Consider the following 12705-nt stretch of genomic DNA (forward strand, 5'->3'; position numbering starts at 1 on the left):
AGGAGTCTAGATGTGTCCAGGAAACCCAGTTCTGTCCCAGGGAAGTGAGGCTAATATTTGCACAGGCCAGGAAGCTAGCATTGAGAATATTCTCTTGAAAACCAAGTTTGAAACCAAACCTTCATCCTTAGTATCCTCACTGTCAGAACTACTGCTGAGTATGGCTCTGGTGAAACTTCCGGAACCTCCTAGTATAATAGTGAGATTTGTGCCTAAAGGGAGACCCTTCAGCACGGCTGAGTCTGGGCTCTACGTTAGGTTAGGGTCTGGGGTGGGAGAGACAAAGGAATGGGTGGGGGATGGTCTCATCCCCCAACACAAGGCCATCTCAGTGTGCAGGCGAGGGAGGAACCGAGGGTTTGGGGACAGAGGCAGCAGAGGGACGCAGGGTGAAGAAGCACAGTCCCTGTCGATCCATGCAGGCCTGTGCTATGTGGTGTGAGGGCGCCGCCAACAGCCCCTTCTGAGGCTCCTGGGGGCTAGCCATCCTGGTTCTGTTCTGACGTCATTCAGAGCAGAAGTACGCATGCCCGGCACCAAGTACAGAGGCATGGTTAGCTATGAGGCGCAGAGCCACCCCACACGACACCTGTACCTGTTAATCCGGCAGACTTTTCTGGAGCAGTCACTTTTCTCAGACCAGGAGAGAGCTTGCCCGATATCAGGCCAATCTAGAAATCAATCCTACCTTTAATGCTCTTCTGTATCGCTGACAGTGTTATAAGCATATATTGTTTTGACACAATTATTCTTGAAAATTGTGAAGGATTTATAAACAGTTTACTCGTAATAAGAGTTGTCTATAATAACTCATTCAGACTTTGTCCATGGACCTGAATTTTAGCCTTATTAATAAATACCTCTGCCTTGAGTTCTTAAATGTATAGATTTGGTTGACCCTTCATGGTGTTTGAATGAGTAACAGCCCAAATGTTTTGTCTCATCCAAAAAATGGGGAAGAAAAGAGAAGAGTCTAAGCCCTCATTTCTCTCCTTCACTCTCTTATGCTGGTGTGATCTGTCAGGTAACCTCGAGATCATTCTGTGTGTGCGTATGTGTGTGTGTTTAAAGGAGACTGTACAACCATTTTTAAGGGAAGAACTAAGAGCATCTGCTACTGCCTTTGTTATACTATCACTATTCCAAGTTCCTATTTCCATATGGTTGCATTGCCATACACGTGGACTTTTTTTCATTTTTAATAACTTCAGGTGATCAGTATTGTGGAGGCCTCCTTGAAAGACCTTCCGGCTCTTTCAAAACCCCCAACTGGCCAGACCGTGATTACCCTGCAGGAGTCACTTGTGTGTGGCACATCGTAGCCCCGAAGAATCAGGTGAGGTTCCCTGAAAACATGAAGAAAGTATGCATGTGTGAATTGCCCAATGTGAACTGTTAAAGATAACAGGCAAGGAAGGCCCTGCTGGACACAGCATTTCTTCATGCAGAGACCCAGGTTAAAGAGGTGAGGAAGGCCCTGCTGGACACAGCATTTCTTCATGCAGAGACCCAGGTTAAAGAGGCGAGGAAGGCCCTGCTGGACACAGCATTTCTTCACGCAGAGACCCAGATTAAAGCTGCCTTTGTGCTCTTTGACTTGCAAAGTCATGGATTTAACTTCCCATTAGAGAATTACAATTTTCAACAGGTTTAAAATACAAACAGCCTGCAAATCTCACATGAGGTTGTTTAAACACTGTGGAAGGTGTTATAAGCACGGGTTTATGAGCAGCAGTGACCAACTGCAGGAGGACAACAAAGCCCCAAGTTTACGTACACCTCAGGTTACCATCTGCTCACAGATCATCATGTCCTGGTAACAGCCCTCCAAATCGCCAAATCCAGAACAGCCAGAAGGCTTCACTTCAGCCAAGCCAGTGCAAGCACATCACATCATCTTTTCTAAGAACAAGGTCTCTGACATGAAAACTGCTGTGCTCCATGGTGCTTTTTCTTTTTCTTCTTTTGGTTGTTGTTTAAAATTTGTGCAGGTTCCCCACAAATAACTATTCATTGCTCTAAAACAATCAACAGAGATCTAGTTTTCCAGTGTTTACTAGTTTGTGGTTATATAAATTTTTACTCTTTCTAGGGACCACTTTCAGATATTAATTTCAGGACAGAACTTAGCATGAGAATAAACCAACTCTTTGCTATAGAATTTTGAAAATAACTTTTAAAAATTATTATTATGGGAAATATTATAGACTTTAATCCAAACACTGTATGGTGAATATTACGATATTGTTAAAATATTTTTTTCTAACTTGATCTTTTGTTTACACAAATACTATTTGCCATATATTCATTTCCTTAGTGGAAATTATTCAGGCAAATATACTATGCAAGTCAGTGATTTGAGTGCACACACACACACAGATACTTTGATCATAATCCTAAAACTCAGTTTTATGTTTAAATGAAAAATTTACTCATTTATTTGATAATATAGGATTCTGTAAATCTATTGAACATTTTATAGTTTAATAGAACATTTAAAAATTAAATTTATCCAACATTTAAGCTATTATGTAATTCTTGAGATTGTATTGATCATTTTTCTCTTGGTGTCATTTGTAAATATGTTAGATTAAGTGACTTCCATTTAATTATACTTGCAGATTACAATTTAGCATCGTTTCCCCAAGTTTTTCTCTTTATTTAAATTACATTTAGATTTTATTTATTTAATTTTTGGCTTTAGCCAATTGAGTCTCTAGTCATAGTTGTAGTGTCTGAAATCAGTGGAAACTGTCCAAATGAGAAAAATAATATGAGAAAATTAAGTCAAGTAATTTCTATGTAAATCTTTGGGCATTTTCTTCTATTAAAAGACATCTTTTAAAAAAATCATAGCTTTCCACTTTACCCTCCTTATTTTTATTTTCTCTCCCAAAATTTGTAACCAATTTCTAAGTAGAAAAAGTTCAGCCAATTTTTTAGTAACCTGGAATGCATTTTATTTCTGACCAATGAAAAGTTACAGGGCCCAAAGGGGAAATATTTTAATGTAACTTAAAGCAGTGTTGAGTATGAATAAGCTATTATTCACCCTTTCCTGGTGCTTTTGAAAAGTGGATAAATATGTGGATATGTAGCAATCGTGTTCAAAGCCAAACTTTCCTTTTATATCTCTTTGTGATGTCACTGGTGTTACAACTTCACCCACATTACTGTCCAAGTCTTCGCTAGCTAACGGCTAATAGCATTGTGACTGTCCTAACATAAGTTAACACCTATTATCTTCCGTAAGCATTAGGGAGGGTTGCCTGCCCACCCTGGAAGAATAGGGACCAGTCTCTGGGTGCCATGGGTATTTATGAACCCAGTGAGACTTGCTTTGATTCATATGGTAGAGGTACTCTGGAAAGATCTGCTTTTATAAGGGGAATGATTGCTTTTAAATCAAAACTTCCTATTGACTTGAGTATTTTAGGACACTATTGTTGGTACCAGTGCCAAAAAAAGAAAAAAACTTCAGAAATCTAACACTGACTTTGTGCATTCATGCTTCTATGCAGCCTCTTCAAAAATCAACCAGATCACCAAGCACACTGTGCTTGGCAGACACAGTCTTAAAAACATACTTCCAGAAGACATCAGAGTCAATTCCCACCTCCCTGAACCTCTGGTCCTGAAGAATTTGAGTTCTTTGCATGTGATGGAAATATTAGTCTCCTTCCCTTGAAGGTAGAACTGCTGTGTCCACCCATCTCAGACAACCAAACACGTACACAAACACCACATCCCAACATACACTACTGCAGGGGACACTGTAGGTAATACTTTTTATTTCTATTAGTTTTCCTCTAGAGAAGAATGAAGTTGGTATATAGCCCCAATTTCCACTCCAATACAAACCCAATTTAAGTCTTAATATAGATTGCTAGGATTATGTAGTGTTTCTGTACTTTCTTAGCTGTAAGGGAACAGAGTTCCCATGTTTAAGATCCTAAATCGGTAACCTTAAAAATGCATTCTAATATACAGTTGTTTAATCACTGAGTCATGTCTGACTCTTTGCGACCCTGTGAACTATAGCCCGCCAGGCTCCTCTGTCCATGGGATTCTGTAAGTGCAGACAAATACTGTTTGACTCCACTTATACGAGGTACCTAGAATAATCAAATTATAGAGTCAGGAAGTATATTGGTAGATGCCAGGGGCTGGCGGTGGGGGAGGAAGAATGGGGACTTGGAGTTTAATGGGGACAGAGTTTCAATTTAGGAAGGTGAAATATTCAGGAGATGGATGACAGTGAGAGTTGAACAACAACGTGAATGTAAGTGCCACTATACCATCCATGGAATTCTCCAGGCCAGAATACTGGAGTGGGTAGCCTTTCCCTTCTCCAGCAGATCGTCCCAAACCAGGAATCAAACCAGGGTCTCCTGCATTGCAGGTGGGTTCTTTACTAACTGAGCTATCAGGGAAGCGTGATTAAAATTGTACATTTTATATTATGTGACTTTTACCACAATTTAAAAAAACAGTAAAAAAAAAGATCCTAACTAGGGTTGATCTGGGCTTAAAGTGATCTTTTGAAATAATTAAAAATGAAAGCAAGAGAATATGTTGTTAACTAAAGAAGAAGTTTGAAAACGATAAGAAAAAATTTAAACAAGGTAAATACATTTTTTTTAGGAAGGAAAAACACAGTACCCTTACAAACCTGAGGAGAGGAAGAATTCTGTTTGAGGTTATTCTTCACTACCCCTTTGACCCTTCTAATCTTGTACTTTCACTAAAGCTTATAGAATTAAAGTTTGAGAAATTTGATGTTGAGCGTGATAACTACTGCCGGTACGATTACGTGGCTGTGTTTAACGGTGGGGAGATCAATGATGCTGAAAGAATTGGAAAGTATTGTGGCGACAGCCCCCCTGCGTAAGTAGCACCTGTTTTATTTTAAGGGCTCTGAACTTGTTTCTTATAAAATTGCCTGATTATTTTTTAATATATTTTTTAAGCATGTCTTTCTTTATTCGGCTACATCAGGTCTTCGTTGCAACACGCGGGATCTTTGTTATGTTGTGCATACGGACTCTCTAGTTGTGGCATGTGCGCTTCAGTAGTTGTGGCACACAGACTCAGTAGTTGGGGCATATGGGGTTAGTTGCTCTGCCGTTTGTGGGATCTTAGTTTCCCAACCAGAGATTGAACCCAAGTCCCCTGCATTGCAAGGGGGAGTCTTAACCATGGGACCACCAGGGACGTCCCCTAAAATTGCCCAATTATATTGTATTTTCTGGAAGATGTTGTGTTGTTTTGTTCACAGATTCTTGGGTTCCTTCCCAGTGGAGTCCCATACAGCAACAACACAAAGAATAGCCAACCCAGAGAGGAAGGCAGCATTAAGAAGAGAGAGGCTGCCATCTATGGGGTTGCATAGAGTCAGACATGACTGAAGCGACTTAGCAGCAGCAGCAGCAGCAGCAGCAGAGAGGCCTGGGCAGCTGAATAGATACACAGAAGCAGAGTTGGTGATGCCCCAGGCGCAGATGCTGAGCCAGAGACCTGGAAACCTCACTGCCCTGCGAGGGGAGCTCCAGTGTCATAGCAGAATGAGGAAAATTCTAAGGAAAAATTTGGGGGCTGTTTATTGAGAATCCAGATGAGGAAACCTGGAAGCTTAGGCTAGCTGGATGCAGATGATTTTACCTGATCAGAGGTCTGTCCTGGACCTTTGGAGGGTTTATTCTTCCTCACATGGTTGCTCAAATTCTCGTTGAATAAGCCCTAGTAGCTCAGACTGTAAAAAATTCACATGCAATCCGGGAGACCTGGGTTCGATCCCTGGGTTGGGAAGATCCCCTGGAGGAGGGCATGGCAACCAATTCCAGTATTCTTATCTGGAGAATCCCATGGACAGAGGAGCCTGGTGGGCTGTAGTCCATGGGGTCACAAGAGTCGGACACGACTTAGCGACTAAACTGCATGTCACACCTTCTCATACAATACTGGTAAAGGTGTCAGTTTAAATGACCACTGCTTGCCTGCAAATCACCATTGTGCTAATTTAAATAGTCTTTCTAAAAAAAGTCTTTCTTACCCTGTTCTTCAACCCAATGAGAGTATCTGCATCACTTGATCTTAGTGAATTTCTGTGATTTCCCATAGGCACATTAGAATTAAAGCACAGCATTTTCTTTCTTTTTTTTAAATTTATTTTTATTTCTTTGGCTGTGCCGGGTCTCAGTTATGGCATTCAAACTCCTAGTTGCAGCCTGTGGAATCTAGTTCTCTGGCCATGGATCAAACCCGCCCCCTCTCCCTCGACCCCCCCAGGCATCGGGAACATGGTGTCTTAGCCAGTGGACCACTAGGAAAGTCCCAAGTTACTTTCCAGTTTAGATTCATTTATATTTATTAAGTTTCATAATATTAAGAATTTGAATACGTACAAGTTAGTAGTAATTTAAATGTGTATGTAATCAGTCACTCAGTCATGTCTGACTCTTTGTGACCCCATGGACTGTAGCGCCCGCCAGGCTCCTCTGTCCATGGGATTTTCTAGGGAAGAATACTGGAGTGGGTTGCCATTACTTTCAGAATTACTATACACAGATTTGGCTTTGGAGATGGCTATGTGACACCAATATGGTTGAATTAATTTTCTTTACCCCCACCCCAAGGGAGATAATAAGGAAAACTGGCTGGTTTTGGCCTTGGCTTCTGGTGAAAGAAAGGAAAAATAGTCTCTGATGGGAATTCTTAACCAAAAACCAGTCCACATGTGGATTTGAGGTTATAATTTACACTACCTGACTATTCCCCAAAAAATGCAGTCAGAAACTTAAAGAATTTCCAAGTTGTGAGTGCCCACATGGTATGACAGAGGAAAACACAAATCCTTGCTGAAAGAATGCATCTTAACATAGGCTTTAAGAATTCCTATAAATAAAGTTTCAAGAAATACAAGTACTAATCAAAAAAAATCATGAAACATGAAGAAAAAGCCAACATAAACCATCAGCAGCAGAAACAAGCTATAATCAGACCTACAAAGGCCTGATTATAGTAATCAGTGAAAATATAGTAAAATTAAAACATACATATTTTAATTTTATATTAAATATAAATTAAATATATTAAATATTAACTACATAATTACTATATATAGTAAAATATAGTAAAATTATGAGATACGGAATGTAAAATAAGTATGTGCAAAGAAATTCATGGAAAATATATTACTTAGAGCCTTTAAGGTACAGACTGTTGAAAATGAGTAAGAACCAAGAGAATTTTAGAAATGATCAAATAGATTTAACAAAGAGTCTAACAGAATTTCCAGAACTGAGATATATAATAATTTAAACAAGAAAGTTAATACATATGTTAAATAGTTGATATGACATAGTTCCAGAAAGGATTTAAGGAACTGAGAAATAGGCATGAAGTGATTACCTGGAACATGGCTCAAAGAGACAGATGGAAAATATGAAAAAGAGGTTAAGAGTTATAGAAGCTAGAGTGAAGGAACCTAATATACATTAATCAAGGTTCCATAAGAAAAAATACAGAACGTAGGAAATTTAATGTTTGAAGAAATACTAGCTGAGCAATTTCCAAAATGGAGGGGAGATATCAATGATCAAATATGAGAAGTCAATAATGCCTAAGCAATATATATTTTAATAGATCCATGCCTGCATGTATTATAGTAAAACCACAAAACAGCAAAGAAGGATGTCAAAAACATCCAGGAAGAAAAGACAGATTATCACAAAGAGCCTAACAACTGACTTCTCCGTAGCAACAATGAAAGTTAGATCTTAGAAAAATATTTTCAAAATGCTAACACAAAGTAACTGTCACTCTAGAATTAGTTCAGTTCAGTCGCTCAGTCGTGTCTGACTCTTTGCGACCCCATGAATCGCAGCACGCCAGGCCTCCCTGTCCATCACCATCTCCCGGAGCTCACTCAGACTCACGTCCATTGAGTTCGTGATGCCATCCAGCCATCTCATCCTGGGTCGTCCCCTTCTCCTCCTGCCCCCAATCCCTCCCAGCATCAGAGTCTTTTCCAATGAGTCAACTCTTCGCATGAGGTGGCCAAAGTACTGGAGTTTTTCAGCTTCAGCATCATTCCTTCCAAAGAAATCCCAGAGCTGATCTCCTTCAGAATGGACTGGTTGGATCTCCTTGCAGTCCAAGGGACTCTCAAGAGTCTTCTCCAACACCACAGTTCAAAAGCATCAATTCTTCGACACTCAGCCTTCTTCACAGTCCAACTCTCACATCCATACATGACCACAGGAAAAACCATAGCCTTGACTAGACGGACCTTAGTCGGCAAAGTAATGTCTCTGCTTTTGGATATACTATCTAAGTTGGTCATAACTTTTCTTCCAAGGAGTAAGCGTCTTTTAATTTCATTGCTGCAGTCACCATCTGCAGTGATTTTGGAGCCCCAAAAAATAAAGTCTGACAGTCTAGAATTAATTACCCAGAAAACCTTCTCTTTTGTGAATGTGGGTGAAATACAGACATTTTTAGTTGAATAAGAGCTGAGACAGTTTACTACCAACAAATCCAAACTAAAGAAACTGCATTATGACTTTAAATCAGGCAGAAAGGTAATGACCACAGAATAAAAGACTGAAATGCAGGCACCAGCACTGAGCAAAGATATTGGATATAGAGTTGAAGGATTCTCAGGTCTCTGTATTGTTTGAGAATCGGGTGAAGATACTGTGAAACTTTATAATATGCCAAAGTAAGTATGGATGGTAAATTGAGGTAACCTCTTAAAAAAAGTAGAAATGAAGGTTGTAAACCAACAGGCTTGGTCTAATGGATAAATAGAGAACACTTCAGGACTTCACTGGTGGTCCAGTGGTTAAGACTCCATGGTCCCAGTGCAGGCACCACAGCAGTTCGATCCCTGATCAGGGAACAGTTCTGAAGGAGAAGAACTGGCAGGAAGATTTAACCTACCACCATGGAACAAGGTCAGAAAGCTGTTGTAATTAAGCCAGTGTGGTTTTAACAGAGAGGTAGAAAAATCGACTAATGAAAACACCAGAGAAGCCAGAAACACACCCACGTGTCTCTGCAGAGTGGGCACATTCCAGAGTCCCACAGGTCAGCAGCCAGAGGTTGGTCCTGTTGAGAATGGAGGCAGGGACCATTTTTGTTTCCATGGGGAAATGAACTGTGTTCATATCTATGTCACACAGAAGCCAATTACAGATGGGTTACAGGTGGAACTTAAATGAGAAGTTTAAATGAGAATTTCTGCTCATCAAAACACACCTTAAAGGGAGAGAAAAAGAAGGCACAAAACCGAAACAGATGTTTGTAAAATATTTGATATACTTGACAAAGACCTAGGTCTAGGTTCCAGAACATATCAAGAAATTCTTAAAAGTGAATAAGGAAAAAAGTAACAACTCATTAAGAAAAATGGGCAAAGGACATGAAAAGGCATTCCCAGAAGAAGAGAGCTGCACTGTGAATACGTCTTTGAGAAGAATGTAAATTGGTACAGTCACTTTGGAAATCAGTTTGGCAAGATCTACTAAAATTGAACATGAGCTTGTATCCTTTAACCTGGTGTAGAGTGTATACCCTAACCTTCTGGTGTGTCCACTAACGACGCTTTTGTTCTCGTGCGTCACAGGACATAAAAGTGTTCTTTTTAATGTTGTTTGTTCCGGAGGGAGAGTAAACAGTTTATCAACAAGAGAATAGTCAGATTCTGTTGCAGTTCACACGCTATAGCTATGAACATAGTAGATAAATCTCACAGTTGTAATGTTGAGGGTGAGGAAAAAAAAAACAGAAAAAGACACACTATACGCTTTCATTTATATGAAGTTTAAAAGCATACAAACCTGTAGGTTATATGGATTCATGATACAGACCGTTGTTGTTCAGCCACTCAGTCGTGTCCGACTCTGCGACCCCATGAACTGCAGCACACCAGGCTTCCATGTCCTTCACTATCACCCAGTTTTCTCAAACTCACATCCATTGAGTCAGTGATGCCATCCAACCATCTCCTCCTCTGTCACCCCCTTCTCCTCCTGCCCTCAGACTTTTCCAGCATCAGAGTCTCTTGCAACAAGTCGGCTCTTCACATCAGGGGGCCAAAGTATTGGAGCTTCAGCATCAGTCCTTCCAATGAATATCCAGGGTTGATTTCCTTTAGGATTGACTAGTTTGATCTCCTTGCTGTCCAAGGGACTCTCAAGAGTCTTCTCCAACATTGCAGTTCAAAAGCATCAATTCTTTGACACTTAGCCTTCTTTATGGTCCAGCTCTCACATCCATACATAACTACTGGACAAACCATAGCTTATATAAGTAAATCTGGAGATAAAGGAAGGGAAAGAAGGAGCACAAACTCAGGGTAGTGGTTGCCTCCACTGAGGGTGGGTGGAGGCGATGGGGGCACTGTCGAGCATCCCTGGCTTCCTGAGAAGTTTGCCTGGAAGAGCTGGACTGCCTGCCCACCAACTAGCACATGGACCAGAGGGCTGTCTCCCCACAGTCAGAGTACTTCTGGGGTGGGGCAGTACAGAAAGTGAGAAAACCCATTTGGGGAACTTTTCCCCTGTTAGATGTGTGACTAGGAGGAGGGGTGTTGTGACCGGCAGGACATCACCAGCATCCCTGTGCCTGATTCAACGCAGTATCAGTACCATTGGATTCAGTTCAGTTCAGATGGTACTATATATATCCCAGCCATGTGGTGGGCATGATGTTAGGGACCTGGAACTCCAAGATTAGTAAGAGATACGGAGGTGAGTAGCAGGAGGGGCGGAAACAAGGCAGACAGGTAAATTGGCAATGAAAAGTCTTGGGTGGATTTCTGACAAGGAGTCCTTTGGTCCAGTAGGGACAAGTGGTGGGGAGATTGGGGGAGATTATGCTTCTTGAAGCTGAGTCTTGAAGGAAGAGTGGAAGTTAGATACAGAAAAGAGGATTCGTTCCAAGCAGAGTTTGGTTGTAAAGATACACAGAGGAGATGGGTGCTGTTCTAGAGCCTACACCTTGAGTGGGAGAGAGAGAGGAGGCTGAGAGTGGAGTTGGACTCCACATCGTGCAGACATGGGGGCCCTCCCCGTGCGGGTGGGGAAAATGACTGGACTGGTGCCCCTAGAACCCCCTCCTAGACAAGAGCAAGGGGGAGGCTGTGGCAGTGGTCCAGGTAAAGACAGGGAGGTAGGGAAGGATGGTAGAGATGAAGACGAGGAGGTGGGTCAAGAAATACGGTGGTTGGTTGGCTGCAGGCAGTTCTCATAGCCAATTCTGTAAGACAGCAGTCAGCATCCTTCATCCAGTCCTGGGATTTGCTAGTGGGGAGTGGGCACACATGAGATATCCCCTTGCCTTTCGAGTGATTTGCAACATTAATTTGCAAATGCAACACTTGGCCCTCAGTACATTTATGGCACTGCAGTTCTGTCACATTCATACTAAAGCTCAGTAGCAGCATAGCTGAAATATGTCTTGGTGACAAAAATACTCTTCCTTGAGAAAATTCAGCTTCCAGTATAGTGCTTCCAAGATTAGTTCATACAAGAGGCAGTGAATGATCACTATAATTATAACATCGTGCCCATAAGGCTGGCTTGGTTGGATCTTCAGGTTTTCTCTGCTGCTTACAAGAAGTGCTTTTTGTAATTTTATCATCTAAACAAGGTTAGCATGTCTTATTTGTAATAGTAGTTGAGAACTGTGTTTCATGCACGCTGTGTTTATTTCATGGAATATTTTCAGAAGCAGGATTAAATATTCGTGTTTGTGGCTTGATGCTCAGAAGCATTACTTAAATGACCTTGGTCCCATTTTTGTGACTGGAAGGCAAAAGGGAGGTGTCAGAGCTCGTTCTGAGGTTTGGTTCATCCCTTGGCTCGGAAGGCAATAACCTTCAGGACAGAGAAGACCCTGCACTGTTTCTCCCTAGTGGTCAAACCCAGATCTACCTTCCCCTCCACGCTTCCAACTCAAAGTAGCTGATAGGTGAAGGAAAACAAGAGTTGCCTCATTTATTTATTGTCCAAGATGCCTAAGAAGTGGTTCGGCTGAGAAGATGCCTCAAAAAAGGAGTGTAGACAAACTGCCAATTAATTTGGTTAAATAACTTTAATTTTTTCCACTTCTGAATTAGTTTTAAAATGAAATTAGCCAAACAGCATTTTTAAACCATTGTTTAAATAACAATAGCAAAAGATCAGATGAAACTACCATCTTTTATAATATAGTTATCCCCTAAGATTTAAGTAAGGGAGCTTCTGAGCCTCAGTAATTATTGCCACTAAATCTTTAGTCCCAACTAACCAGCACGCCCCTAAGATTGCTTTAAAATTAGATTCTTAATGAGGTTGTTCATGACCACCAAAACAATCACTTTCTCTTTCTCCTTAAGAGCATTTTGCTACCCAGATTATAAACAGAAAGGTTTCCATTTCAGGCACGCATGAGAACTCTTACTAACAATGAAATGAAAGTCCCATTAAATTCTGCGTGGCTTTCTTATCCCTAGGTGACCACCTTGCTAAGATGATCCCTTTCATTGTGTCTTCACAAGGTGTGGAAATTTGTTCACCAGGTTTCTCCATCTGATTCCCCATGGCCAGCAATCCCTAGCTCCCCAGGCCAGCTGGAACTGGGTCTTAGTTCAAAGAGGCTGTGCGGTTGCTGAGTCAGGCCAGACCCTAAAGCATTTATGAAGTACCAGCTGCAGCTTCA

The 12705-nt window shown here is 41.1% G+C and overlaps 1 protein-coding gene across 1 annotated transcript in view; it reads left to right on the forward strand.

Moving 5' to 3' along the window:
• Positions 1-12705, forward strand: part of PCOLCE2 (procollagen C-endopeptidase enhancer 2) — an 83982-nt gene that overhangs the window by 58395 nt on the left and 12882 nt on the right. The window contains exons 4-5 of the mRNA XM_052637716.1: positions 1212-1336; positions 4751-4887. Coding sequence (XP_052493676.1) covers positions 1212-1336; positions 4751-4887 — 262 coding nt within the window. The remainder of the gene's footprint in view (positions 1-1211; positions 1337-4750; positions 4888-12705) is intronic.

This window comes from Budorcas taxicolor, chromosome 1 (assembly GCF_023091745.1).
Source record: "Budorcas taxicolor isolate Tak-1 chromosome 1, Takin1.1, whole genome shotgun sequence".
NCBI classification, from domain to species: domain Eukaryota; kingdom Metazoa; phylum Chordata; class Mammalia; order Artiodactyla; family Bovidae; genus Budorcas; species Budorcas taxicolor.